Here is a 26,808-nt window from a genome sequence, read left to right as displayed (position 1 = left end):
TGCCTTCAGAGATGGCGATGTTGGAATCGGCCTAAATTACTGAACAGATGGCAAGTTGTTTAACCTCAGAAGGCTTCAAGCAAAAACGAAGGTCATGACAGACATCATCAGAGACTTTTTGTTTGCTGATGATTGTGCCCTCTACGCTGGATCTGAAGCTGACATGCAACTCAGCGTCGACAAGTTTGCCACTGCCAGCAGGAACTTCGGCCTTACCATCAGCACGAGGAAAACTGAAATTCTCCATCAGCCAGCCCCAGGGAAACCCTACGTTGAGCCCAACATCACAGTCAACGGTCAGAGACTCAGTGCGGTGGAGCGGTTCACATACCTTGGCAGCACACTGTCACGAAATGTGACCATCGACGATGAAGTGAATGTCAGGATTGCAAGAGCAAGCGCAACTTTTGGTAGACTCAATGCAAATGTCTGGAACAGAAGAGGCATTAGTCTTGAGACCAAGCTAAAGGTCTACAGAGCAGTAGTTCTCCCCACACTACTGTATGCCTGCGAAACTTGGACAGTGTACCAACGACATGCCAAGAAGCTGAACCACTTCCACACAACATGCCTCAGGAAGCTACTGAACATCAAGTGGCAAGACAAGACCCCAGACACAGAGGTGCTCGCAAAAGCCACCCTTCCCAGCATCTTCACCATCCTGATGCAGTCCCAGCTTCGCTGGGCTGGACACGTGGCGCGCATGCCAGACCATCGGCTGCCCAAAAGGCTCTTCTATGGTGAGCTGCAACAAGGGAAGAGATCACACGGAGGTCAGAAGAAGCGCTTCAGAGATACTCTGAAAGTCTCTCTGAAAGCGTTTGATATCAACCCTGACTCCTGGGAGGAATCTGCAGTGGACCGTGACAAATGGTGCGCTGCTGTGCACAAAGGCGCCAAGTTGTGCAAGGCCAACAGGACTGCTGCAGCTGTTCAGAAGAGGCAGGCCAGAAAGTCACGGGCAAACAAGCTCCCTGACAATGGTATGCCTGTCTTTGTCTGCCCCAACTGTCAGCGAACTTTTCATGCGCAGATTGGACTATTCAGCCATCTGCGCATTCACAGATAGATTCATGAGCATCCTCCCCCCCACCCCACCACCACCCTCCCCCCATTCCCCAGCTGGATGACAACGATGGTCATCATCGATCTCAATGGACACACCACCACCATGTACATCTCTTATATATAGGTGCATACACAGATGCCTTCCCATTACGGATTATGCTCACTTACCCATTATAAAACTGCCTCATTCACACCTGATTGTATCTTCCTTCACATATCAGTAGTGGCTGGTCCTTAGGGACCCACACACACTCCCTTCCCACCCACAGGGCTAGGGATGCCCTCTCTTGGTGCATGGAGGGACAAGGCAACCCAACTCATTCGCCTACAACAATCACCCACAGGGCTAGAGATGCCCTAACCTGGTACAAGGAGGGATGAGGCAGTCCAACTTAGAGGTGCCACTCCGGACACACATGCCCTTCATTCTTTCCAAGTTTTAGCGGGCCCAAAAACTGCCCACTGGGCAGGAGACAATCACCTTAAGTCCATCTCTTACACTCCTCACCAGCAGCAGAAGGCCTGGGTAATAATTGTTTCCCTCTACACTCGGGAGAATGGCATATTGATGAGGACGGATGCGTCTCACAAAGCATAACGAACCGTTCATTACCCACAGGGGTGTACCTTTCTGCCCACTCATACCAGCACGGCAGATGCCGCATTCAAGCACATTAGTTCGCCCCATCACCTTGCTTGAACGGAGATCCAGCATCGATGTCTCAAACAATTGGCGTTGGAAAGCACTTTCTGCACTTGGTCTTCCCTGCCCGATCATTTCAGCCTCAACACACAACCACTGTTGTAGTTAAAGAGGGGCATTCCTTCTCAAGCACGGTCTTTCCAATGAGACACTTCCAGGGGTTTTTAGCCTAGGCAGGCTATCCCATCATGGAGCCCCAGCCTTCAGTCAAGGGCCAGGGATCAGGTTTGACATCGGTCATCGGTCATTGACGCATTTAATTTTGAAATGACCTATTGTTTTTCAAGTTGCCAGGTCACATGACTTATTGTTTTTATGACCAGTCGGTCAACCAAAGTAACCATCTCTCTCTCTCTCTCTCTTTAATGATCGCGATCGCTTTGTCGTCTGCTCCTACAGGAAATGACTATAAACTGGTTTATTAAAATACGGATCCGTGACGAAACGAAATCTGAAATGAATCTTTATCGCTGCCTTTCACGAGCTTCGGCGAGAAGAATTGGCGTTCCCACTTTTGCATTAACCGAGTGCAGTTCCGGGAAAACTGAAAGTAGACTTCTGAATGACCAGAATGGCCAGTGTATTACATTTTCCTTTCATTTGTGCATTATTAAAGTTTGAAAAAGCCCGGGACGGGTGATATTTGACCTGTTGATTTTCAAAATGACCTATTGATTTTATGTTCTTCCGGTCATATGACCTATTGTCTATTGAACCCAACCTGATCTCTGAAGGGCCTGTCAGAGGATGACTTTGTTGTTACTTCGGAAGTAAGCACCATGTCTTTCAGACACATGGCTGCTCCACAAGACCCCGTCATCTCCTTCCGGCCCCCTTACATTTCAACATAACCTGCATGGTGGACACCTTCATCCCTCAAGCACACAGCAGCTGTTTCCTGATTTACCCATGCTGACTGGTGTCCTCCTAGGACCAGTATATGATAATCAGTCATGTACGACAATGACCATCAGATCAGCAGAGCAGGCAACTGCTGTCCTGACTGTTCGGGCTGGAATCTGATTATACAATTTATAGTAGAGAGTGTTTTGCCCAAGTTGCATCCCCAGTCCCTCGATCAAGAGGGCCTTTGGACTCACCACTGGGACGGATCCCCAAGGCTAGTTAGCCCCCAAGGCTACAGCACTAAGTCCCAGTGCACTTTGACTTCTAGTCTAAGAGATATAGTCCTTCATGAAAGACTAAGCTGCTGCTGATTTCACTTTGCAATTCAGAAACCACTGATAATACAGCTCTCACCTTGCAGTTGGCCATACTGATAACGTATGTCAGATCAGTGATTTGATGTAAATGGCCAATACAACACATCTACAGCCACTTTCCTCTCTGCCCCCCCCCAGCTCCATCCCAGACTCAGTGCGCACCACTCACAGCCAGAGGCCTGTCATGGATCCGGTCCCCTTTCTCACTAAAGAACTTTCAGCAAAAATTTTCCCCATGGAAACCCTCTTCCATTTGGGAATTCCACCACAGAATGAGACTCAGTGACCTGTGGGCACATGAAATGCACTTCCACAGCCTGATCCAACCCAGCCATTGACTGCCGACAACTTTCTGCAGGTTGCTCCAACATGCCACACTCAGGTAGAGAAGCCACCAAGCCTTCCGTAAGCCCCTTCGTGATGGTACCTACCTGGGCAATTACACAACCCTGTCCCAGAGACACCAGGGACCTCAAGTCTCTTGTTGCCAAATGTCTGCCATTCTATGCATATGCAACATGCCAGTGCTGTCTTTTTTGGCAACAACAGAAAAGTGGGGTGGGGGGGGGGGGGGGGGCGCCTATCACCTGTCAGCTCTCATGGAGGAGCTCTACAGATCTGGCTGTCACGCCTAAGGCAAGCCCAACATGGGGGCCTACCTCTGTCTCGTGCCACAGTTTCTTCTAAACACATATACCACTTCCACTATCGGCCCAGAACTGATGTGGAATCATCAGATCAAACCACATGTGCACCTCCTTGCATTGACGCTCAGCCGCGCTCAAGTGAGACAACCCTATAGGGTACGTGTTTCCTTCCCTTCCTTTGATTCGAAGGGCTCTCAGTAAAGTGTGGATTCAACACACCGACCCGATTTTCTTTGCACTACATTTGTCAGCACAGCTGTGGTTCACAGACCTCTCCCACAATACAGTTGCGGACCTCAGTCCTATCGCTTTAGGGATAATGGCTCAAGAGGTGTTGCCTCCGCAGTGGTCGCACAACAGGCCATCGCAGTGCACTGGTGATAGAACAGAAGGATTGAGACTTGATGCCTCCTCAGCCAGAGCACATGAAGTCAGAGCATGGTCCTCTTCTCTTGCCTTAGCGCACTCAGCACGGGTGCAAGACATCATGGATGCTGCATACTGGAAAAACCCTGCTACCTTCATCGACTTCTACCTGAGAGATGTCGCACGCCTGCGGGATGATGGCTCAAGAGGCCTTGCTTCTGTGGTAGTTGCACAACAGGCCATCGCAGCACACAGACAGTAGAACAGGTGAGCCCTCCACCTTGTCACGCTATTCTGCACTAGTTGGGTCACGGTTAAGTATGTGTAATTAAAAGGACATTTTCTATCTAAAATTACGTTTAAATAACATACTTACCGTGACCCAAATTTAAGACCCTCCCGTCCTCCCCGCTTCCTGTTCTCCCTGCTCGCTGCGCTGGTGATGGCATATTGCCGTCAAAAGAGAGCGCTAGCTAGCGGGACAAAGGTGAGGTTACCTACTTCCAGGAGGTTATCGGCCATAGTACTTGCGTTTTCTCCGCATAGGCGGATAGTAGTTTGCACAGGACAGGAATGTCAGACCCCTGTCGGAGTCTGCACTAGTTGGGTCACGGTAAGTATGTTATTTAAATGTAATTTTAGATAGAAAATTTCCTTTTAGTTACACTGGTGTGTATTTAGTTACACTGAAAACTGTTGCTAGATAGTGACTGTTTACACAAGTAGTAGTACACTGTAAACTTTTTTTTATACTGTAAACTGTTGCTTCATGGTGACTCTTTAGACAACAATGACATAAGTGGTATTGTATTGTAAACTGTTGAGGAAGCTAGTCAGGGATACAGAGGGCAGGTAACCTACTTCCAGGAGGTTATCGGCCGTAGCTACTTTCGTTTTCTCCACATAGGCGGATAGTAGTTTGCACAGGACAGGAATCGGACTCCCTGCTGGAGTCTGCACTAGTGGGTCACGATAAGTATGTTAAATAAACATCATTTTGGGAAAAAAATTTGACTCATTGATGACATAAGTGGAAGCATATTGTAAACCATTGTTTCATAGCGACAGTTGACTCAGTGATGACATAAGTGGAAGCATATTGTAAACCGTTGTTTCATAGTGACAGTTGACTCAATGATGACATAAGTGGTAGCATATTGTAAACCGTTGTTTCATAGTGACAGTTGACTCAATGATGACATTAGTGGAAGTGTATTGTAAACCGTTGTTTCATAGTGACAGTTGATGCAACAATGACATTAGTGGAAGCATATAATGAACATTTGTCTGACATGGAACAGGCATGTTGTGTGTGTGTGTGTGTGTGTGTGTGTGTGTGTAGTTTTCTTGTCACATTTTGGTGTGTATACGTAATATTGATGTATTTTTGTTATGTAAAAAAAACAAAAAAACATGTTTTGTAAAGCACCTAGAGCAGATTTCTGGAACGTGTGCAAAAGATATAAATTATTATTATTATTATTATTATGGCGCCTGTTGACCTGACAGCTCTCTCTGTGAAACGCATGCTCATTGACTGCTGGAATCAGCATGACGTCAGACAGACATTAATGGTGGATTCTCTGAAGACTTTGTTTCATGATGCCCCTCCGTGGACACTGATGGACTTCTTGAAAAAAGTGAACATTTTCAATCAGATTTGAATGTTTTAGAAATTCTGGAAGGTGTTTAAACTTTGACTGAAAAGCTTGAAGCGGTGACTAGTTTTTATTGTACCTTTTTTTTTTTTACCCTTGACTTGAAGTAGATTCAGTTTCAGTTTCAGTTTCAGTTGCTCAAGGAGGCGTCACTGCGTTCGGACAAACCATATACGCTACACCACATCTGCCAAACAGATGCCTGACCAGCAGCGTAACCCAACGCGCTTAGTCAGGCCTTGAGAAAAAAACAAAACAAAAAAACCACAAAAAACACACAAAAAACAGGGGAATAAATAATAGATAAGCTTACATAAATAAATAAATAAATGAATAATAATTATAATATAGAAAAAGGTAGTAGTAATAATAATAGTAATACTAATAAAATGATTAAAAAAAAAAAAAAAAAAAAAAGATTCAAACGTGGCGATAGCCTTGAGATGGCCTTAGTGGTCAGCGATGCTCTAAGCACCATAATTTGATTTGATTTGATTTGACCTGACAGCTACACGAAGCCCAAGGGGCAGCTGCCGGACTACACCTCCCCTGTGGTGCTGAAGGCAGGGCACAGCTCTGTGGAGGACTTCTGCAACAAGCTGCACCGCTCCATCATCAAGGAATTCAAATAGTCAGTGTGCTTTGTTTCGCTTTCTTTCTGTCTGTGAGTCAGTGCTTTGTTTTGCTTTCTGTCTGTGAGTCAGTGCTTTGTTTTGCTTTCTTTCTGTCTGTGAGTCAGTGCTTTGTTTCGCTTTCTGTCTGTCTGTGAGTCAGTGCTTTGTTTCGCTTTCTTTCTGTCTGTGAGTCAGTGCTTTGTTTCGCTTTCTGTCTGTCTGTGAGTCAGTGCTTTGTTTCGCTTTCTGTCTGTCTGTGAGTCAGTGCTTTGTTTCGCTTTCTTTCTGTCTGTGAGTCAGTGCTTTGTTTCGCTTTCTGTCTGTCTGTGAGTCAGTGCTTTGTTTCGCTTTCTTTCTGTCTGTGAGTCAGTGCTTTGTTTCACTTTCTGTCTGTCTGTGAGTAGGTGCTTTGTTTTGCTTTCTGTCTGTGAGTCAGTGCTTTGTTTCGCTTTCTTTCTGTCTGTGAGTCAGCGCTTTGTTTTGCTTTCTGTCTGTCTGTGAGTCAGTGCTTTGTTTCACTTTCTTTCTGTCTTGAGTCAGCGCTTTGTTTCGCTTTCTGTCTGTCTGTGAGTCAGTGCTTTGTTTCACTTTCTGTCTGTCTGTGAGTCAGCGCTTTGTTTCACTTTCTTTCTGTCTGTGAGTCAGCGCTTTGTTTCGCTTTCTGTCTGTGAGTCAGTGCTTTGTTTCACTTTCCTTCTGTCCGTGAGTCAGTGCTTTGTTTCGCTTTCTGTCTGTCTGTGAGTCAGTGCTTTGTTTTGCTTTCTTTCTGTCTGTGAGTCAGTGCGTTGTTTTGCTTTCTGTCTGTGAGTCAGTGCTTTGTTTTGCTTTCTGTCTGTGAGTCAGTGCTTTGTTTTGCTTTCTGTCTGTCTGTGAGTCAGTGCTTTGTTTTGCTTTCTGTCTGTCTGTGAGTCAGCGCTTTGTTTCGCTTTCTTTCTGTCTGTGAGTCAGCGCTTTGTTTCGCTTTCTGTCTGTCTGTGAGTCAGCGCTTTGTTTCACTTTCTGTCTGTCTGTGAGTCAGTGCTTTGTTTCACTTTCTGTCTGTCTGTGAGTCAGTGCTTTGTTTCGCTTTCTTTCTGTCTGTGAGTCAGTGCTTTGTTTCGCTTTCTGTCTGTGAGTCAGCGCTTTGTTTCGCTTTCTTTCTGTCTGTGAGTAAGTGCTTTGTTTCGCTTTCTTTCTGTCTGTGAGTCAGCGCTTTGTTTCGCTTTCTGTCTGTGAGTCAGTGCTTTGTTTCGCTTTCTTTCTGTCTGTGAGTCAGTGCTTTGTTTCGCTTTCTGTCTGTCTGTGAGTCAGTGCTTTGTTTCGCTTTCTGTCTGTCTGTGAGTCAGTGCTTTGTTTCGCTTTCTGTCTGTGAGTCAGTGCTTTGTTTCGCTTTCTGTCCTGTGAGTCAGTGCTTTGTTTCGCTTTCTGTCTGTCTGTGAGTCAGTGCTTTGTTTCGCTTTCTGTCTGTCTGTGAGTCAGTGCTTTGTTTCGCTCTCTGTCTGTCTGTAAGTCAGTGCTTTGTTTCACTTTCTTTCTGTCTGTGAGTCAGTGCTTTGTTTTGCTTTCTTTCTGTCTGTGAGTAGGTGCTTTGTTTCGCTTTCTGTCTGTGAGTCAGTGCTTTGTTTCGCTTTCTGTCTGTGAGTCAGTGCTTTGTTTCGCTCTCTGTCTGTCTGTAAGTCAGTGCTTTGTTTCACTTTCTTTCTGTCTGTGAGTCAGTGCTTTGTTTTGCTTTCTTTCTGTCTGTGAGTAGGTGCTTTGTTTCGCTTTCTGTCTGTGAGTCAGTGCTTTGTTTCACTTTCTGTCTGTCTGTGAGTCAGTGCTTTGTTTCACTTTCTGTCTGTAAGTCAGTGCTTTGTTTCACTTTCTGTCTGTGAGTCAGTGCTTTGTTTCACTTTCTGTCTGTGAGTCAGTGCTTTGTTTCGCTTTCTGTCTGTCTGTGAGTCAGTGCTTTGTTTCACTTTCTGTCTGTGAGTCAGTGCTTTGTTTCGCTTTCTGTCTGTGAGTCAGTGCTTTGTTTCACTTTCTGTCTGTCTGTGAGTCAGTGCTTTGTTTCGCTTTCTGTCTGTCTGTGAGTCAGTGCTTTGTTTCACTTTCTGTCTGTGAGTCAGTGCTGTGTTTCGCTTTCTTTCTCCGAGTCAGTACTTTGTTTTTGTTTCTAATCTGTGTGTTGGTACTTTTTTTCTTTTCTTTCTTTCTATCAGCATGCATGAGCTGTATCTCCCACATTGATTTGCATACAGTAAGACTAAGAGTGGGCTTTTAGATGTATGATGAGGGGTGCAATAACCAAGTGGTTAAAGCATTCCTGGTTTGAATCTTGGTAACCGGCACCTGGTGGGTAAAGGGTGGAGATTTTTTTTTTTTTTTCGATCTCCCAGGTCAACATATACTGCGCAGACCTGCTGGTGTCTGAACCCCCTTCAGGTGTGTATGCAAGCATAACATCAAATACGCTCGTTAAAGATCCTGTAATCCATGTCAGCGTTCGGTGGGTTATGGAAACAAGAACATACCCAGCATGCACACCCCCGAAAATGGAGTATGGCTGCATACATGGTGGGGTAAAAATGGTCATACAAGTAAAAGCCCACTCATGTACATAGGAGAGAATTTGGGAGTTGAAGCCCACAAACGAAGAAGACGGAGAAATAGCTGGTGCTTTGTTTCTCTTTCTTTCTGTGAGTCACTCAGTATCTTTTTCCCCTTTCTCTCTGCATTCATAGGCTTCATTTCCACGTTCACTCACATATATACAAGTGGGATTTTACATGTATGGTGCTTTTTGCCCCGCTGTTAAGGCAGCCACACTCTTTTTTTCGGGGATGTGCATGCTGGGTGTGCTCATGTTTCCACAAAACACCGAGCACTGAGATGGATTACAGGATCTTCATAGTGTGTATACATGTGCTGCAGCTGTTCAGAAGAGGCAGGCCAGAAAGTCACGGGCAAACAAGCTCCCTGACAATGATATGCCCTTCTTTGTCTGCCCCAACTGTCAGCGAACATTCCGTGCGCAGATTGGACTATTCAGCCATCTGCGCATTCACAGATAGATTCATGAGCATCCTCCCCCCCCCTCCCACCACCACCCTCCCCCCATCCCCCAGCTGGATGACAACGATGGTCACCATCGATCTCGATGGACACACCACCACATGTGATGTGCATGTGTATATACATGGAACATGTTCAGGCACTGGCTAGACTGCACATGTTGAACAGCAAGATCTGATAAATCTCCACTCTTCGTCCACCAGGCATTGATACCAGGACTCTGAGATTGGGAGTACAGTGATTTAACCATTCAGCATTTACACTGGTCTGGTACTTGACCATATACTGTTAGGAAGACAGATTGAGTTCATGCACCAAGTGAGAAAAAAAATCCACTAAAAACTTCATCCTCTCCCTGTCCCAGTTCCACGATTCTCCCTAAACTCTGTCAAAAGTCATTGGGGTGCCACACAGAAGAACTGTTAACCAGATTCCTCCAGGTCTGTCAGTTTTGTGTCAAAGTCTGGGTCTCTTCAAATGGTTTTCCCATCCGTTCTGCAATGTTGTCGGTCCATCAGTCTTTTTCTGTCATCTTTTCAGTCTCCCTCCCTCAGAAATTTCTTGGAGGATTACTTTAGCAAGACCGCTGGGTCTTGTTACATGGCCATGCCAACAGTTTTCATAACTGATGTCAGCAGATCTTCATATGGTCCAGTGTGCTGCTTGAGGGTTTGGCACACAGGTTCACTGTGGTGCAGTCAGTGCATCTGATGTTTGATATCTTGCAATAACACCTCATTTAATGGCAGTGATAGACAGTGGAACCTCAGTTTAGGGTTGCTGGTTCAGGACTGGTGTTATGCATCTGTATTCATCAGTTTGGTGTGAATGTGTGTGAGTGTGAGTGCGCGTGTGTGTATGTGTGTGTGTGTGAGTGCGCGCATGTGTGTGTGTGAGTGCGCGTTTCCATGTTCTTTGCACTTTTCTTTTGAAATTTATAAAACAGGTTTTGTTTTCATGTTTTGCTTCATAACCATGGTGACATTTTTGTGTTTCAGTGCCCTGGTGTGGGGAACGTCAGTCAAACACTGTCCGCAGAAAGTTGGCAAGGAACACATCTTGAATGATGAAGATGTTGTGCAGATCTTGAAAAAGTAGGTCATTGTCCTGTCTGAACAAGAGAGCAGAAAACTGATTGAATTTTTTTTAAAAGAAAGGGATAAAACTTTAGTTTGTATAGACAGAAGGAGAGCAGTAGTGACTGTAATGTCGTCACAAACACTTGTCAGTTGTGTATGGGTTTGTGAGTTAATTTCACAAGATTTGTTTCAATACATATCTGTTGTATACAGGTCTGTTTGTTGACACAGTGTATGGTTTTACTATGCACTGAATTAGCATCACATTTCCCTATTAATTTATTTTTGACAGAATTTCTCCAAAAAGATGTTATTGAAGGATGTTTGATTAATTTGTATATTATTCAGTAAGTCTGTGAATGCATCAATTAATCAGACTAAGATTGACCAGGATGATCAAGTGCATTAGTTAAAGTTTGATTATTTATGAGTAAGGGTGCAGAGATTCTGTGAAAATGTGTGAGCCTGAATACATACATTCATAATTACTTTGTCAAGATAGTACACAGATTATAATGAATTATTTTTGCTTCATTTTCAGGGTCTGATGCAAACACAAGATGCTGACTTGGAGCAAGTCTTCTCCAATTTGTGACATTTTGTGGCTTTCCTTCTGCGACAAGAGAACATGGGCTCATGTGGATTGAAAACAAACATTTCCCAACAAAACACACACTTCATCATTTAGTGAAATCAGCTGTCAACAAAACAGTTGGTGGAGGATATTACTCATTCTTTATCAAGAAAGAAAATCTAACTTGCCTGCAGAAACCATAGATTCAACAAAGTCCTCCTTTTCCTTTTTCTCACTCTGATCTCCACAGCTACTCTGTGAAGATCCCTTCTGGTTTCCCTTTGAAAAACAAGTATTGTATGAAAGAATTGTTGTGAAGAATAAATCCTTTGTGTGGAAGGCAAATGCTGCTCTGGTGGAAGATACATCAGTTGTTTTACCTGTGGAAGATTGCTGATTTAAACGACGGGACGTCTAAACTGCAAAAACATTGTTCTTTAGAGCCAGATTTAAGGAATACAGAAAGCTTGCACACTGAGATGAGACTCCCACTATACCATTGTGATTATAATGTATGAATTGTACTTTAGTGTGAAAGAAAAAAGACATTGGATGATTTCCATTATAGTGATAGTGGATGGTTTTATGTCAACTTTGCAGCATTGTGAAACAGGAATCGTTTGGTATTTGCTGTGCAATCTGTTTAACTTAGTAATCAGTCCAATAAGTCAATCATTGATTTCCATAGCTTTCACAATAAAAAAGGTGGGTCTTTTTTGTGAAATTACAACAAATTGAAAAGTTTGCCACATGAGTATTTAAAGTCAAACTTTGGGTGTGATTTATCCAGTCATTTTGTTAGTTTTCCTGATGCTGATGTTGAATGAAATGCTTGATTGAATCTTCTCCGATTGACTTTTTTGTGTCAGCGTGTGTTGATGGAGATTGCCACTGTCAGTGAAGGTGAGAGTTGCAGCATGACAGCAGCAGAAGAAGAGTATTCTGGTTAGGATTGGTTGCAACAAATATTTCATGTGTCTTGATACCTTGATAAAAGCAACTTCACACACATACACACACACACACAGAAAATCACTCTCATACAGGTACTCTAGTGCAAACACACACACACACACATCAATTTGCCAAATGCAGTGTTAAAAAGCAGGTTAGGATTTGTTGCTAGAAATATTTCAAGTGTCTTGATCCCTTTGTAAAGGCAATTTCACACACATGCACACAGAGAAAAATTCATTCTCATACAGGTGTTCTAGTGCACATACACATCAGATTGCCAAATGCACTGTTAAAAAGCATGGACTTGTATGTGTGTGTACACTGTGTTTGTGGGTGGGTGTGTACAGGTCCTCAGTTTGTTATTTGTTCAGCATTAAGTCATGCCATGCAGTGAAATAAGAACAAAACACAAATTCTGAATCAGTTCACCATTCTATGTATTTACAATCACTGATGCAGCATGAACTGTTCACACACTGAAAGAAGAATATGGGTGGATCTTTTTTTTCTCTTTTTAAAAAAAATCATTTCGCCCACTTGAAAATCTCATTTTAAATTTATATTTTAATGAGTCAACTGATGACTTTTGATGAATTAACTGATGACTGAACAGTTGACATCTCTGGCTCTTACCTTCACAGTCTTTATTCCCCCGACCTGAGACAATTGTTGAATGAATTACCTGACAAAATAAACCAAACGATTCACAGGTACAATGAACAACGCCCCTACTGGTGATACTCGATCCATTAACACCTTTTCAAAATTGTAACACAAGAGAAACTAATCCTGCACTCATGTAACACATCTGTTCCACACACTTCCAATCTGAAATTCCCTGCCCCCATGGTCAGTGACACTAATGATGTGGATGGACTGAGGGCACCTGTTCTAGTCCACGATACTAACAACTCAGCCTGTGGACGACATTTATCTGTACAAATAGTCAGCCTGCAGATTGGCGGCTATCTCGGGTTCCCACTTGTCTCCGTTACTTAGAAGTTTCTCCTTGTTGTATAGCAGCTCCTCTCGCGTTTCTGTGGAGAACTCAAAGTTCGGACCCTGGGGGGAAAAAGTTTGCACAATAATAACCTGTTATTTCTTTGCACTTCTATGGCTTAAATCGCATGACAGTTAAAACAAGGCAGGACAAGCATGGAAACCAAATTTTGATTATGATGCAAACACGACACCACACAGATGGTGCAAGCACAATTAGTCTTGGCCAGAAGAGAACAGATATTTGTAACATTTAACAGTTGTGATTTGATTGAGATTCTTCTTAACCCATTCAACCCTAGGGTTCCCCAGCCATACTAAAGAAGAAAAACAAAGAAAATACGCTGAAACTGACATACTGACATGTGGGGACCAAGCTGGAAATACTGCAGAAGTTAGTTCCCTTTGCTTATGGTGTGTGTTTATGTAAAAACATGTACACCAACTTTAATGAAACAAATTCTGACGTGGGGGCAATGCCTGGGTGCAGGGGCTGAATGAGTTAAAAGATTCCAAAGGATTAGAGCTGAGTGGGAAAGCTTTCCATGATCAGGCATGAGATTGGGAAATTGTGACTGAGTCTGAAAGGTGGGGGTCTGGGGGCTGCAGAAGGCCCCCAGTGGGGGTCCATGGGGCAACGCCCCTGGTGGGGGTCTGGGGGCGAAGCCCCCTGAAACTGAATGTTATTCTCAATTTCACTTCCAAGCAGTCAAGGATTCTCAGCTGGAGCCAGTGGCCAGTGTCTTGGCTCAATGCCAAAATTGCCACAGTCATTGACAGTTGTTTCATACCCCCCCACCCCCTTCCCTCAGCACTGGTAGGAGACTCAAGAGAGAGGGGAGGGGTACCTCAGCCAATCATGAAAGTGAAGTCTGCAGGAGGGGGGCGGGGATTTGAGGAGTGACTTTTTTCTCTCTGAAATCAACTGCTCTTCCGTTGAAAATAGCGGATCTGCTGAGAGTTCCCTAGCATGGACTGTGTGTGTGTGTGTGTGTGCGTGCGCACGCGTGTGTGTGTAGGGGAGAAAGAGAGAGAGAGAGAGCAAGCAAGTGTGAGTGTGCACATGCGTGTACATGTGTGGTTTCAACTGTGTGTAAACAAGAGAGAGACAGAGAGGGAGGCAGACAGAAAGAGAGGGGAGATGGTAGGAGGAAAGAATTCAAGTTGTATTTGTGCATGGTCTCTCCGTGTGTGTGTGTGTGTGTGTGTGTTTTCAATACAACTCTGTGTGTATATGCAAGAAAGAGAGAGACAGACAGACAGAAAGAGGGAGAGAGGGACAAAGAGAGAGAGGGGGGGAAGGTGGGAGGAAAAAGTGCAAGTTTGTATGTGTGCATATATGCGCATTGCTTTAAATACAATTCTGTGTGTGTGTGTGTGTGTGTGTGCTTGAAAGAGAGTGTGTGTGAGTGTGCATGCGCACGTGCGTATTATTAAGCTCTGTGTGATTGTGTGAGTGCTCATATTATGTGTGCACATGTGCAAGAGTGAAGGAGAGAGAGAGATAAAATAAGAAACAGAGTATGTGTATATGTGAACGCATTCATGTGGTTTTTTTTTCTTCAAAGTGTGTGTGTGTGCGCGCGCGCACGCGCATTCAATTCAGCTCTGTGTCTGTGCGTGCGTGTAACTTCGGTATCTGGCCGGCTATAGGTCTCAAATCTAAATACACTGACTCTTGCCACTAACTGTTTGTACTACAGAAGCGTCGGCTGTGTCAGAAAAGGCACTGACGTCAATAAGTTGCTACAAAGTTTTGATCTGTTTCAATCGCAACACTGAATGTTACTTGTGCATACAGTGGCAAACGTTGGCAGCTTCTGAATGAACAGATGGTCAAGCAGATGTACCCATGGCCCTTATGGCTTGACAGGGACGGAGATCGTGCACACTGATGTACCTGTGCGTGCGCCGGCGCAAGTTTGTGTGTGTGTATGTGTGTGTGCGCGTGTGCTCAAATCAGTGTCTGTGCCCCGTGCGCACGCACGTGTGTGTGATCGACGGCATGTGTGTGCATGTGCGCACGTGCGTGCTTTTCACAGTGCGTTAAAAAACTTTTGGACTTCAATTCTGGTGCTCTGACAAGTTACTGGATCGCCTCTCAAGGGGTCAACAAACGATGCTTTCGATAGAGCATTCCGTTTTCATTTTTGGCAGATCATCGGTAAACGATATAGAACGGCTTTTTCTTTCTTTCTTTTTTCTTCTAAAAAACGGATGCTCCGTTTTTAATGCAAATGTGAAAACAGATTTACATGCCTAAACTGAAGAGTTGCACCCATACAATCTGACACCAATCGCACTTGGCCTTGCCCGCGGTGTCAATTTTGTGAATGACGTCGCCTACCCGTAAAGTTATTTTTTTATTCTTCACTTCTGTTTTCACAATCTCATCTTGCCAGACCCAGTTCCACTTATTATTCACTCCTTTATTGATCTCTGCTGCAAATACCCTCTAATCCTTTGTGAGTTTTCTCATTTTGTCAATGACTGAAGACGATCGACGAAATCTTTGCAAGTCGTGAAGCCCACAAGTGAGTTTTGTAATTCCGACTGAATACGGATAAGCTGAATGATGACAGAGGAGCAACGGAACACTTATTCTCAATTGGTTTACTTATCCAAACATGGGGTATTTTAGCAAACGTGTGGGTCTGTCTTGTCGATCTGTTGGACAATGTTCGTGCAACCTTCATGGGTCTGAAAAAAAAAAACTTAAAAGAAAAAGAAAAAAAAAAAGGCCTCTGGAGCCAATTTTCGGTCGGAAATCCGACAAAAGTCAGAAAAATCTCATGCCTGATGATTCAGGGGACATAACCACAGCAAGGACAGATCACCATGAAACTGGTGTTAATAATGATGGGAGTGTAGTGTGCATGTGTCAGAAGAACAGAGAGGAAAGACAGTAGAAATGTGCCTGAAATCATTTGTGTACTGAGAAAGACAAGTAGAAAGAGAAAGAGAGAGGAAGTGTAAATGTGTCTGCAATGATGTGAAAACTGAGATAGATAAGTAGAAAGAGAGAGAGGAAGTATAAATGTGTCTGAAAAGATTTGAAAACTGAGATAGACAAGTAGAAAGAGAGAGGAAGTATAAATGTGTCTGAAATGATGTGAAAACTGAGATAGACAAGTAGAAAGAGAGAGGAAATATAAATGTGTCTGAAATGATCTGAAAAAAGATAGACAAGTAGAAATTGAGAGGAAGTATAAATGTGTCTGAAATGATGTGAAAACTGAGATAGACAAGTAGAGAGGAAGTATAAATGTGTCTGAAATGATATGAAAACTGAGATAGACAGGTAGAAAGAGAGAGGAAGTATAAATGTGTCTGAAATGATGTGAAAACTGAGACAAGTAGAAAGAGAGAGAGGAAGTATAAATGTGTCTGAAATGATGTGAAAACTGAGATAGACAAGTAGAAAGAGAGAGAGGAAGTATAAATGTGTCTGAAATGATTTGAAAACTGAGATAGACAAGTAGAAAGAGAGAGAGAGGAAGTATAAATGTGTCTGAATTGATGTGAAAACTGAGATAGACAAGTAGAAAGAGAGAGGAAGTATAAATGTGTCTGAAATGATATGAAAACTGAGATAGACAAGTAGAGAGGAAGTATAAATGTGTCTGAAATGATATGAAAACTGAGATAGACAGGTAGAAAGAGAGAGGAAGTATAAATGTGTCTGAAATGATATGAAAACTGAGATAGACAAGTAGAAAGAGAGAGGAAGTATAAATGTGTCTGAAATGATATGAAAACTGAGATAGACAAGTAGAAAGAGAGAGGAAGTATAAATGTGTCTGAAATGATATGAAAACAGATAGACAAGTAGAAAGAGAGAGGAAGTATAAATGTGTCTGAAATGATATGAAAACTGAGATAGACAAGTAGAAAGAGAGAGGAAGTATAAATGTGTCTGAAATGATATGAAAACTGAGATAGACAGGTAGAAAGAGAGAGGAAGTATAAATGTGTCTGAAATGATATGAAAACTGAGATAGACAAGTAGAAAGAGAGAGAGGAAGTATAAATGTGTCTGAAATGATGTGAAAACTGAGACAAGTAGAAAGAGAGAGGAAGTATAAATGTGTCTGAAATGATATGAAAACTGAGATAGACAAGTAGAAAGAGAGAGGAAGTGTAAATGTGTCTGAAATGATGTGAAAACTGAGATAGACAAGTAGAAAGAGAGAGAGGAAGTATAAATGTGTCTGAAATGATGTGAAAACTGAGATAGACAAGTAGAAAGAGAGAGAGGAAGTATAAATGTGTCTGAAATGATATGAAAACTGAGATAGACAAGTAGAAAGAGAGAGAGGAAGTATAAATGTGTCTGAAATGATGTGAAAACTGAGACAAGTAGAAAGAGAGAGGAAGTATAAATGTGTCTGAAATGATATGAAAACTGAGATAGACAAGTAGAAAGAGAGAGGAAGTGTAAATGTGTCTGAAATGATGTGAAAACTGAGATAGACAAGTAGAAAGAGAGAGAGGAAGTATAAATGTGTCTGAAATGATGTGAAAACTGAGATAGACAAGTAGAAAGAGAGAGGAAGTATAAATGTGTCTGAAATGATATGAAAACTGAGATAGACAAGTAGAAAGAGAGAGAGGAAGTATAAATGTGTCTGAAATGATGTGAAAACTGAGAAAGACAAGTAGAAAGAGAGAGAGGAAGTATAAATGTGTCTGAAATGATGTGAAAACTGAGATAGACAAGTAGAAAGTGAGAGAGGAAGTATAAATGTGTCTGAAATGATGTGAAAACTGAGATAGACAAGTAGAAAGAGAGAGGAAGTATAAATGTGTCTGAAATGATATGAAAACAGATAGACAAGTAGAAAGAGAGAGGAAGTATAAATGTGTCTGAAATGATGTGAAAACTGAGATAGACAAGTAGAAAGAGAGAGGAAGTATAAATGTGTCTGAAATGATGTGAAAACTGAGAAAGACAAGTAGAAAGAGAGAGGAATTATAAATGTGTCTGAAATGATGTGAAAACTGAGATAGACAAGTAGAAAGAGAGAGGAAGTATAAATGTGTCTGAAATGATATGAAAACAGATAGACAAGTAGGAATTGAGAGGAAGTATAAATGTGTCTGAAATGATGTGAAAACTGAGATAGACAAGTAGAAAGTGAGAGAGGAAGTATAAATGTGTCTGAAATGATATGAAAACTGAGATAGACAAGTAGAAAGAGAGAGAGGAAGTATAAATGTGTCTGAAATGATGTGAAAACTGAGATAGACAAGTAGAGAGGAAGTATAAATGTGTCTGAAATGATATGAAAACTGAGATAGACAAGTAGAAATTGAGAGGAATTATAAATGTGTCTGAAATGATGTGAAAACTGAGATAGACAAGTAGAAAGAGAGAGGAAGTATAAATGTGTCTGAAATGATATGAAAACAGATAGACAAGTAGAAAGAGAGAGGAAGTATAAATGTGTCTGAAATGATGTGAAAACTGAGATAGACAAGTAGAGAGGAAGTATAAATGTGTCTGAAATGATATGAAAACTGAGATAGACAAGTAGAAAGAGAGAGGAAGTATAAATGTGTCTGAAATGATGTGAAAACTGAGATAGACAAGTAGAAAGAGAGAGAGGAAGTATAAATGTGTCTGAAATGATATGAAAACTGAGATAGACAAGTAGAAAGAGAGAGGAAGTATAAATGTGTCTGAAATGATGTGAAAACTGAGATAGACAAGTAGAGAGAGAGAGAGGAAGTACAAATGTCTGAAATGATATGAAAACTGAGATAGACAAGTAGAAAGAGAGAGAGGAAGTATAAATGTGTCTGAAATGATATGAAAACTGAGATAGACATGTAGAAAGAGAGAGAGAGAGGAAGTATAAATGTGTCTGAAATAATATGAAAACCAAGAAAGACAAGTAGAAAGAGAGAGAGAGAAAGAGAGGAAGTATAAAGGTGTTTGAATCAATCTATTCACTGTGAAAGACAAGTGTCTGACCTCCACAATGGCGTCCACAGGGCATGCCTCCTGACAGAAGCCACAGTAAATACACTTGGTCATGTCAATGTCATAGCGTGTTGTGCGGCGACTGCCGTCAGAACGGGGCTCTGCCTCAATGGTGATAGCCTGTAACAAATTTCACATTCACTGTCAATCACCTGTAATGTGTCACATTCACTGTAAATCACCTGCAATGTGTCACACTCACTGTAAATCACCTGCAATGTGTCAGATGCAGTGTCAATCAACTGTGATGTGTGACATGCTGGGTCAATGACCTGTAATGTGTCACTGTCAGTCACCTGTGATGTGTCACATACACTATCAGTATCACCTGTGATGTGTCACGTAAAGACACTGTCAATCACCTGTAATGTGTCGCATGCAGTGTCATTCACCCGCAGTATGTCATATACACTGTCAGTCACCTGCAATATGTCATATACACTGTCAGTCACCTGCAATATGTCACATACACTGTCAGTCACCTGCAATATGTCACATACACTGTCAGTCACCTGCAATATACACTGTCAGTCACTTGTCAAATACACTGTCAGTCACCTGCAGTATGTCATATACACTGTCAGTCACCTGCAATATGTCATATACACTGTCAGTCACCTGCAATATGTCACATACACTGTCAGTCACTTGTCACATACACTGTCAGTCACCTGTGATGTGTCAAATACAACTGTAATGTGTCACATTCAGTGTCAATCACCTGTGATTGTCACATACAGACACTGTCAGTCACCTGTAATGTGTAACATTCACTGTCAATCACCTGTGATATGTCAAATACAACTGTAATGTGTCACATTCAGTGTCAATCACCTGTGATTGTCACATACAGACACTGTCAGTCACCTGTAATGTGTAACATTCACTGTCAATCACCTGTGATATGTCAAATGCAGTGTCAATCGCCTGTGATTGTCACATACAGACACTGTCAGTCACCTGTAATGTGTAACATTCACTGTCAATCACCTGTGATGCGTCACATACAGACACTGTCAATCACCTGTGATGCGTCACATACAGACATTGTTAATCACCTGTGATGCGTCACATACAGACACTGTCAATCACCTGTGATGTGTCAAATACAAATGTAATGTGTCACATTCAGTGTCAATCACCTGTGATTGTCACATACAGACACTGTCAATCACCTATAATGTGTCACATGCAGTGTCAATCATATGTAATGTGTCACATACCATGTCAATCATCTGTGATGTGTCACATGCAGTGTCAATCATGTAATGTGTCACACTGTCAATCACCTGTGATGTCACATATACTGTCAGTCACCTGTCATGTCACATACTGTCAATCAGCTGCAATGTGTCACATGCAGTGTCAGTCACCTTTAAAACATGTAACTGGCAGCTTGAATCACCACTATGGTGATGTGTCACATACTCTATCAACTGACTGGCCCCTGTGGTCCATGATATTGGAGTTTGGGACAAGGTGGGAATTTATTTTTTTCTTCCCCCAAATCACATTTCACTTTTAACATCCTTACCATGACCCACCAGTGCAGACACTGGCAGGGATGGTGACCTCTATTATGTATATTACCTCTAATCTACTTTTAAATTAGGTACACATTAATAATCAGATTGCTAACACTTAGGCAATGCCAGGAAATATTCAGACTGCTAACACTTAGGCAATGCCAGGAAATATTAGACTATAAATTATAACACAATTGTTATGGTTTGTCTCCTTGAAATTACAGACTGCAATCAGTGTTTGCTTTCATAGACTCAACAGATTTCTTTTCTTCTTTTTTTTTTCTTCTTCTTAAACTTTCTAATTCTTCTTCTTAACGTGAATGACCAAGAAACTGAAACTCAGAAAAAAAGTTAAATAAGTAGAACAACATCAATGGCTGTTATTTTTTTTTAAATCAAAATTCCTCCATGCGAATGTCAACAATGTTGTTGATTTATTTAACCAACTTAATGGCATTATAAAATTAAATCATTATTGCTTTACTCTGGAGGGCTGAAAACAAAATACTGGACAGAATTCCTTCCTTGAATAAATGATACAATGACAAAAAATACTGAAACATAACCTATTACACTGACGAAATGGCTACAACAAAACTTCATAATGATAATGTGCCTTTGTATAATAATGTGCATTTGTATAGCACTTACTATGAAGCTCTAACTGTGTTTGACAATGCATGTAGCATGAAAAAGGGACAGGAATGTATAAAACATACACAAATTAAAAAAAACCAAAAAACACCCACCCACTAAAAACACTATTCAACAAGAAAGGCAAGGCCTTCAAGACTCACTTGTGATACACTTTAAAAAAAAATCCAAGTTTTTATGTATTGAGTATAATGCATTTACTGTTATATTTATATTTTTTGTGTTCTCTAAACTTGGCACTTTGATCTGATATTCGACCCAACAAAGGATCTGTCATTATTATCATTTTTTGTTCAAACAGGAACTTCTTTTGCTAAGCATGGAAGTTTTATTTATTGCAAACGTTTTGGTGTAGATAGCAGAACAAGGGAAATTACTCTGCTGGGGAACTTAGTTTGCTTTAAACTGATCTTTCTCATCTTAAACATTACATTTTGAAATTATACTCAATACATAAAAAGCTTGGATTTTTAAAAAAAAGTGCATCACAAGTGAGTCTTGAAGGCCTTGCCTCTCTTGTTTCAAAATGTAATGTTTAAGATGAGAAAGATCAGTTTAAAGCAAATTAACTCCACTAGCATTACAGAGTAATTTCCCCTTTTTACTATCTGCACCAAAACGTTTGCAAAATAAATAAAAATTCCATGCTTAGCAAAAGAAGTTCCTGTTTGAACAAAAAATGATAATAATGACTGCTCTAGCTGTTGGGTCAGAATATCAGATCAAAGTGCCAAGTTTAGAGAATACAAAAAATATAAATATAACAGTAAATGCAGTTTGCATATAATTAGGTTTCATTCTTTATTTCTTTGTGCCAATCCCAGAAGCGCAATATTGTTTTAAACAAGATGACTGGAAAGAACTGGATTTTTCCTATTTTTATGCCAAATTTGGTGTCAACTGACAAAGTAGTTGCAGAGAAAATGTCAATGTTAAAGTTTACCATGGACACACAGACACACACACACACACAGACAACCGAACACCGGGTTAAAACATAGACTCACTTTGTTTACACAAGTGAGTCAAAAACTGTGTAACATCACTCACAAACATGCACACCTCACACTCCTCCTACACACATACTTATCAACATCACACAATAAACTATAGTGACTTCACCAGCTGACTGACTGACCTGGGCAGGGCAGATGGCCTCACACAGCTTGCAGGCGATGCAGCGTTCCTCCCCGGATGGGTAGCGTCTTAGGGCGTGCTCCCCACGGAAGCGGGGTGAGAGGGGACCTTTCTCAAAGGGGTAGTTGATTGTGGCTGGCTCCTTGAACAGGTGGCCCAAAGTCACGCTCAGACCTGTTGGTAGAAGGAAATGGTTTGCCTGGGGATTAGCTAACGCAAACCAGAAAATAAGTTTTTAAAAACAGGAAAGAAAAAAGAATCCACATATATTTTATGTTTGTGTGTGTCTGCATGTGCGTTTGTGTGTATGCCTGTTGTGGTTTGTGTCTGACTGACTTATTACTGTAAAGCACTTTGAGATATATTACAACGCTATATTCTTCTTCTTCTTCATTATGGGCTGCAACTCCCACGTTCACTCAAATGTACACGAGTGGGCTTTTACGTGTATGACCGTTTTTACCCCACCATGTAGGCAGCCATACTCCATTTTCGGAGGGGTGCATGCTGGGTATATTCTTGTTTCCATAACCCACTGAATGGTGACATGGATTACAGGATCTTTAACATGCGTATTTGACCTTCTGCTAGCGTATACACACAAAGGGGGTTCAGACACTAGCAGGTCTCCACAAATGTTGACCTGGGAGATTGGAAAAATCTCAACCCTTTACCCACCGGGCACCGTTACTGAGATTTTAACCCGGGACCCTCAGATTTAAAGTCCAACGCTTTAACCACTCGGCTATTGCGCCTGTCAAAAATGCTATATAACTATGATAATTATTCAAATTATTCAATCTTTTTTTTTTTTTTTTTTGATTGTGGCAAAATCGGGTTTGGAACTGATATATATTACATCAGGAATATTGTAATGGGATAAAGTATATATATCTTTAATCATTTTTTTTTTTTTACATAGAAATAAAAATAATAAGTGTCTGTAAGTAAACCATCAATTAAAATATTATTCTTTACAGATTCTATAAAATCCCAAGAGTACAAAAGACATGCATAACTCTAGTACCAACTGGTATAAAAAAAACACAACCCCCCCCCCCCCCACACACACACACACAACAACAACTAGAATATGAAATATGATCAAAGTCATAGTTTTCTCAAAAAGTGAAAACAGATATACCTGAATGACGGCACATCTGCAGAGACATAAAAATTCAAACTGTAAAAAGAAAGGGCGGGAAGGAAAGAAAATGATTAGATCTCCACCATCTGTCTGAAATTTTGTAAAAGGATGATTACAATCACAGTATACATGTGAGCGTGTGTGCATGTATGTGATGTTTGTTTATCTTTTGATGTTACTTTGTGTATGTGTGTGCATGCATGTATGAGTGTGTAATAACTCTGGCAAAAAAAGAGAAAAAACAGACAAATAAACCCCACAAAAAACAAAACAAAAACAACAAAAACATAAGAACAATGAGAAGCTCTGTCGAGATTACAGACAAAGGGATCTGTATCTGTGTGTAAGGACAAACAATAAACCCCTCCCAGACCTATAAGGTCTGTCCAGAATACAGGCATGCCTGAGTGTGTAACCAAGAACTTACACACACACACACACACCAAACAAAAAACAAACACCAAAAAACAAAACAAAACAAAACAAACAAAAACCTGGAAAAGAAAAGACCTTTGAGGAGCTCTGTCCAGAAGACAGTCTGTGACGCCCTGTCCATGATGGGCTTCCAGTTCATGTCTGGATCCTGCAGCCCAACTTGCTCTGAAATACAGTGGAACATGGTAATCACTCATTAAGTCATTTTCCCTGCCTTTTATCACAATTAATACATGCTTTCTTCTGCTGCTTCTCTCCTTTTCTTTACACTAATTACAGTTTTCCATCTCGCTCAATCCACTGCCTGACTCACTTTAAAAAAGAAAAAAAAAAAAGGGTTGCCCAGTGTTGGCCCAGCAGGGTTCGTATTTATCTGCCAAACAAAACATTCAATATTCAGTTTCAGCAGGGTTCATATCTATCTGCCAAAGAAAACATTCAATATTCAGTTTCAGAAACAAAAACGAAAAAGTTTTCTCTTGGTTTTCTCCAGTACCTTATCTACAACAGCTACAGTGAGTATCTTCAGTGATTCTAAACAATTTACTGTTGAATACATTTTTATGACATGATGTAATATTAATTACATATATGCTGTATAAGAAGATAATGAAAATAAATAGTGTATGTAAAGATTAAAAAAAAAGAAAGAAAAAAAGTCATATCTTCTCATGAACTAAAATGCATCTAAACAAAATGTTGTCTTCTTAAATACTGTTTAAACATCAAAATGTACACAATGAAAAACCTTAATAGTTAACTGAACTTCTTGAATGTTTCATCTTACATCACTTCTAACTTGCTGAACAGTGACTTATTCACTTACTGTAATGAGATCTCTCTTGAGCAGCATACATAGGGCGTATTACACTCCTCAACACCGACTGAGCTGTTGGGCAAAACGCATTTACCATAAAATTATGTTTTTCTTTTAACATCAAAAAACACACAAACAAACAACAAAAACAAAACAAACAAACAAAAAAATCCCCAAAACAAACAAAGTCCCCAGACCTGAATGGAATGAACATTAATAACAAAATAAACTTCGTGTCTCCTCATGTACCCAAATTGTTAAACTGGAGTAATGACTTGTAGCTCACCAATCCGTGTTGTTTGGTGGTCTTGTTTTCTGGCATGATCACAGCCTCCAACCTCATCTCATCCTTGTCCATCCTTCCACCTCTACTAAACATGTTCAGTAGGTTTTAGTTAAGTAAAAGCAATGCTGCATTTTGTAAGTGTGTCAGAAAGCATGGTGGTGGTGGGGGTGAAAGTGAAGAGCAGACATGATGTGGTTTCTATTCCTAAAACAGCTAACATTATTCAGTAATTTATTTTCTTTAGTTCCATGGACACTTGTTTAAGTATAGATTATTTTCTTACATCTTAAATATTTGGTTTATTCTTTTCATCAGATGGGTGTTTTACACCCTATACATAACAAAACAGCTTTCTTCTGTCAAAGATAAAAAATAAATCCCCTAAGGTCAACTGAATCCTAGTTTATCAATAAGTCACTTCTCAATTATCAGAAGAACAGATTTTCATGAACCGATCTTGAAAGATGTGGAGATGTCTTTGGAAAGAAAAAAAGTTGTTTTAAAATCTTTTGATCCATTTGTGACTGGCCGATAGTAATAACATCTTAACATTTATCTTCTTTTTTTTTTTAATTTTTATTTTTTAACCCATCTGATGAGCCTAGTTCTTTTGATCTTTTAATTCTCTCTGTCTGCTTTGCATCCCTGTTGAAAGAACAAATTCTTTTCGTCAATGTTCTTTCTCTTTTCAGATAAGGAACTCTTCTTATTCCACTTTATTCACGTCTTCCCTGAGAACCCACTTTTTTTTAACTAATGTAGAATGCTACAGCACCACTCCATTGTTTTCACTGTGTAGATCGTGTGTGTGTGTGTGTGTGTGTGTGTGTGTATCTGTTTTTGTAAAATGCCTAGAGCCAAGTTATAACTTTATAAATATGTTTGACAGTAGGCGCAATATATATTCACAGTATCATTATTACTGTTATTATAAATGTATCACAACTTTATCACAGTCATATAAAACACTTATCACTCATCACTGTGAGTAACAAGACATTTGCAATGTGATGGATATTCACTGTTCTAATTCTTATGTTTCTTTTCAAACACTGTTATTCAAGAAGTATATTTGTAAAACAGCAGTTTATTTTCCAGCATTTATATTTATATCAACATGTGTGCTGTGATGTTTTTTTTTGTTTTTTTTAAAGTTTAACACATGTGCCACTTGTCTGTTTTTTTTGTTTTTTTGTTTGTTTGTTTTTTGTTTGTTTGTTTGGTGTTTTTTTGGTGGCATTTTTCTTGGTGTCATTCACTGAATAAAATCGTATCTTTGCACATTCACTCACTTACAATTACACACAAGACAGTTTGTGAGATGAAATCAAATACAAATAGTGATCAAGAGTATATTTTCAGGCGCCCTTCCCCCCCGCACCTCCCACGTCCTCCAGCCCGTACACCCATCCTGTGCTCATCTAAACACTGAAACAGAAACTAATCTGACCAGAATGTTCTGTTTTGTAACCTTCAACCTAAACTGTGACTTTCAGGGGACAATGCATTGTATGAACAAAAAACAACAATGCATTAAAAGGCATAACAAGAAACAAGAATCAGACCATGCGAAGATTACAACAATATCTTTAAAACACCACAAATGCTTAACGCGTGTGCCCCTACCGTTAGCTCTTGCACAGAAAAGTTTGACCGACGCCATCTTTGCCAGAACCAGACGAACCGGAAGTCGAACATACGTTGCACTCAAAGGGTTCGCCTTTGTCAATGACCAAACCAAAAAAAAGTTATATTTAACTCTCTCCAGCCTGATAAGAGAAACAATGACGACAAACTGTAAAGTTCGTTTTTTTTTGTTTTGCGTACATTTGTTGTTGTTGTTGTTGTTGTTGTGTAATGTCGTCTGAAATGTTAATTCCCATGTGGTAGAAGACTCAT

General features: G+C 40.7%; 2 protein-coding genes across 3 annotated transcripts in view; one reads left to right on the top strand and one right to left on the bottom strand.

Annotated features, from left to right (window-relative positions):
- Positions 1 to 11,811, top strand: part of LOC143274884 (guanylate binding protein 128up) — a 53,506-nt gene extending 41,695 nt beyond the window's left edge. The window contains exons 8-10 of one of the 2 annotated variants that reach the window (XM_076578860.1): positions 6,174 to 6,296; positions 10,311 to 10,406; positions 10,933 to 11,811. In XM_076578860.1, the coding sequence (XP_076434975.1) occupies positions 6,174 to 6,296; positions 10,311 to 10,406; positions 10,933 to 10,939 (226 nt within the window). In that variant the 3' untranslated portion in view covers positions 10,940 to 11,811. Of the gene's footprint in view, positions 1 to 6,173; positions 6,297 to 10,310; positions 10,411 to 10,932 lie in introns of those variants that run through there. The other variant, XM_076578861.1, reaches the window with a different exon arrangement.
- A 530-nt stretch (positions 11,812 to 12,341) lies between these two features.
- Positions 12,342 to 26,631, bottom strand: LOC143274886 (NADH-ubiquinone oxidoreductase subunit 8-like). The gene is made up of 6 exons (XM_076578866.1): positions 26,536 to 26,631; positions 24,633 to 24,695; positions 23,882 to 23,971; positions 22,226 to 22,398; positions 18,899 to 19,027; positions 12,342 to 12,984 (listed from the first exon to the last, which is right to left on the bottom strand). Exons 1-6 carry the CDS (start codon positions 26,570 to 26,572, stop codon positions 12,853 to 12,855), a joined length of 624 nt encoding a protein of 207 aa, XP_076434981.1. The 5' UTR covers positions 26,573 to 26,631; the 3' UTR covers positions 12,342 to 12,852.
- Positions 26,632 to 26,808: the final 177 nt, after the last annotated feature.

This window comes from Babylonia areolata, chromosome 29 (genome assembly GCF_041734735.1).
Source record: "Babylonia areolata isolate BAREFJ2019XMU chromosome 29, ASM4173473v1, whole genome shotgun sequence".
In the NCBI taxonomy this organism is placed as follows: Eukaryota; Metazoa; Mollusca; class Gastropoda; order Neogastropoda; family Buccinidae; genus Babylonia; species Babylonia areolata.
The sequence above is the reverse complement of the archived record's forward strand: the minus strand, read 5'-3'. Positions and strand labels throughout refer to the sequence as shown.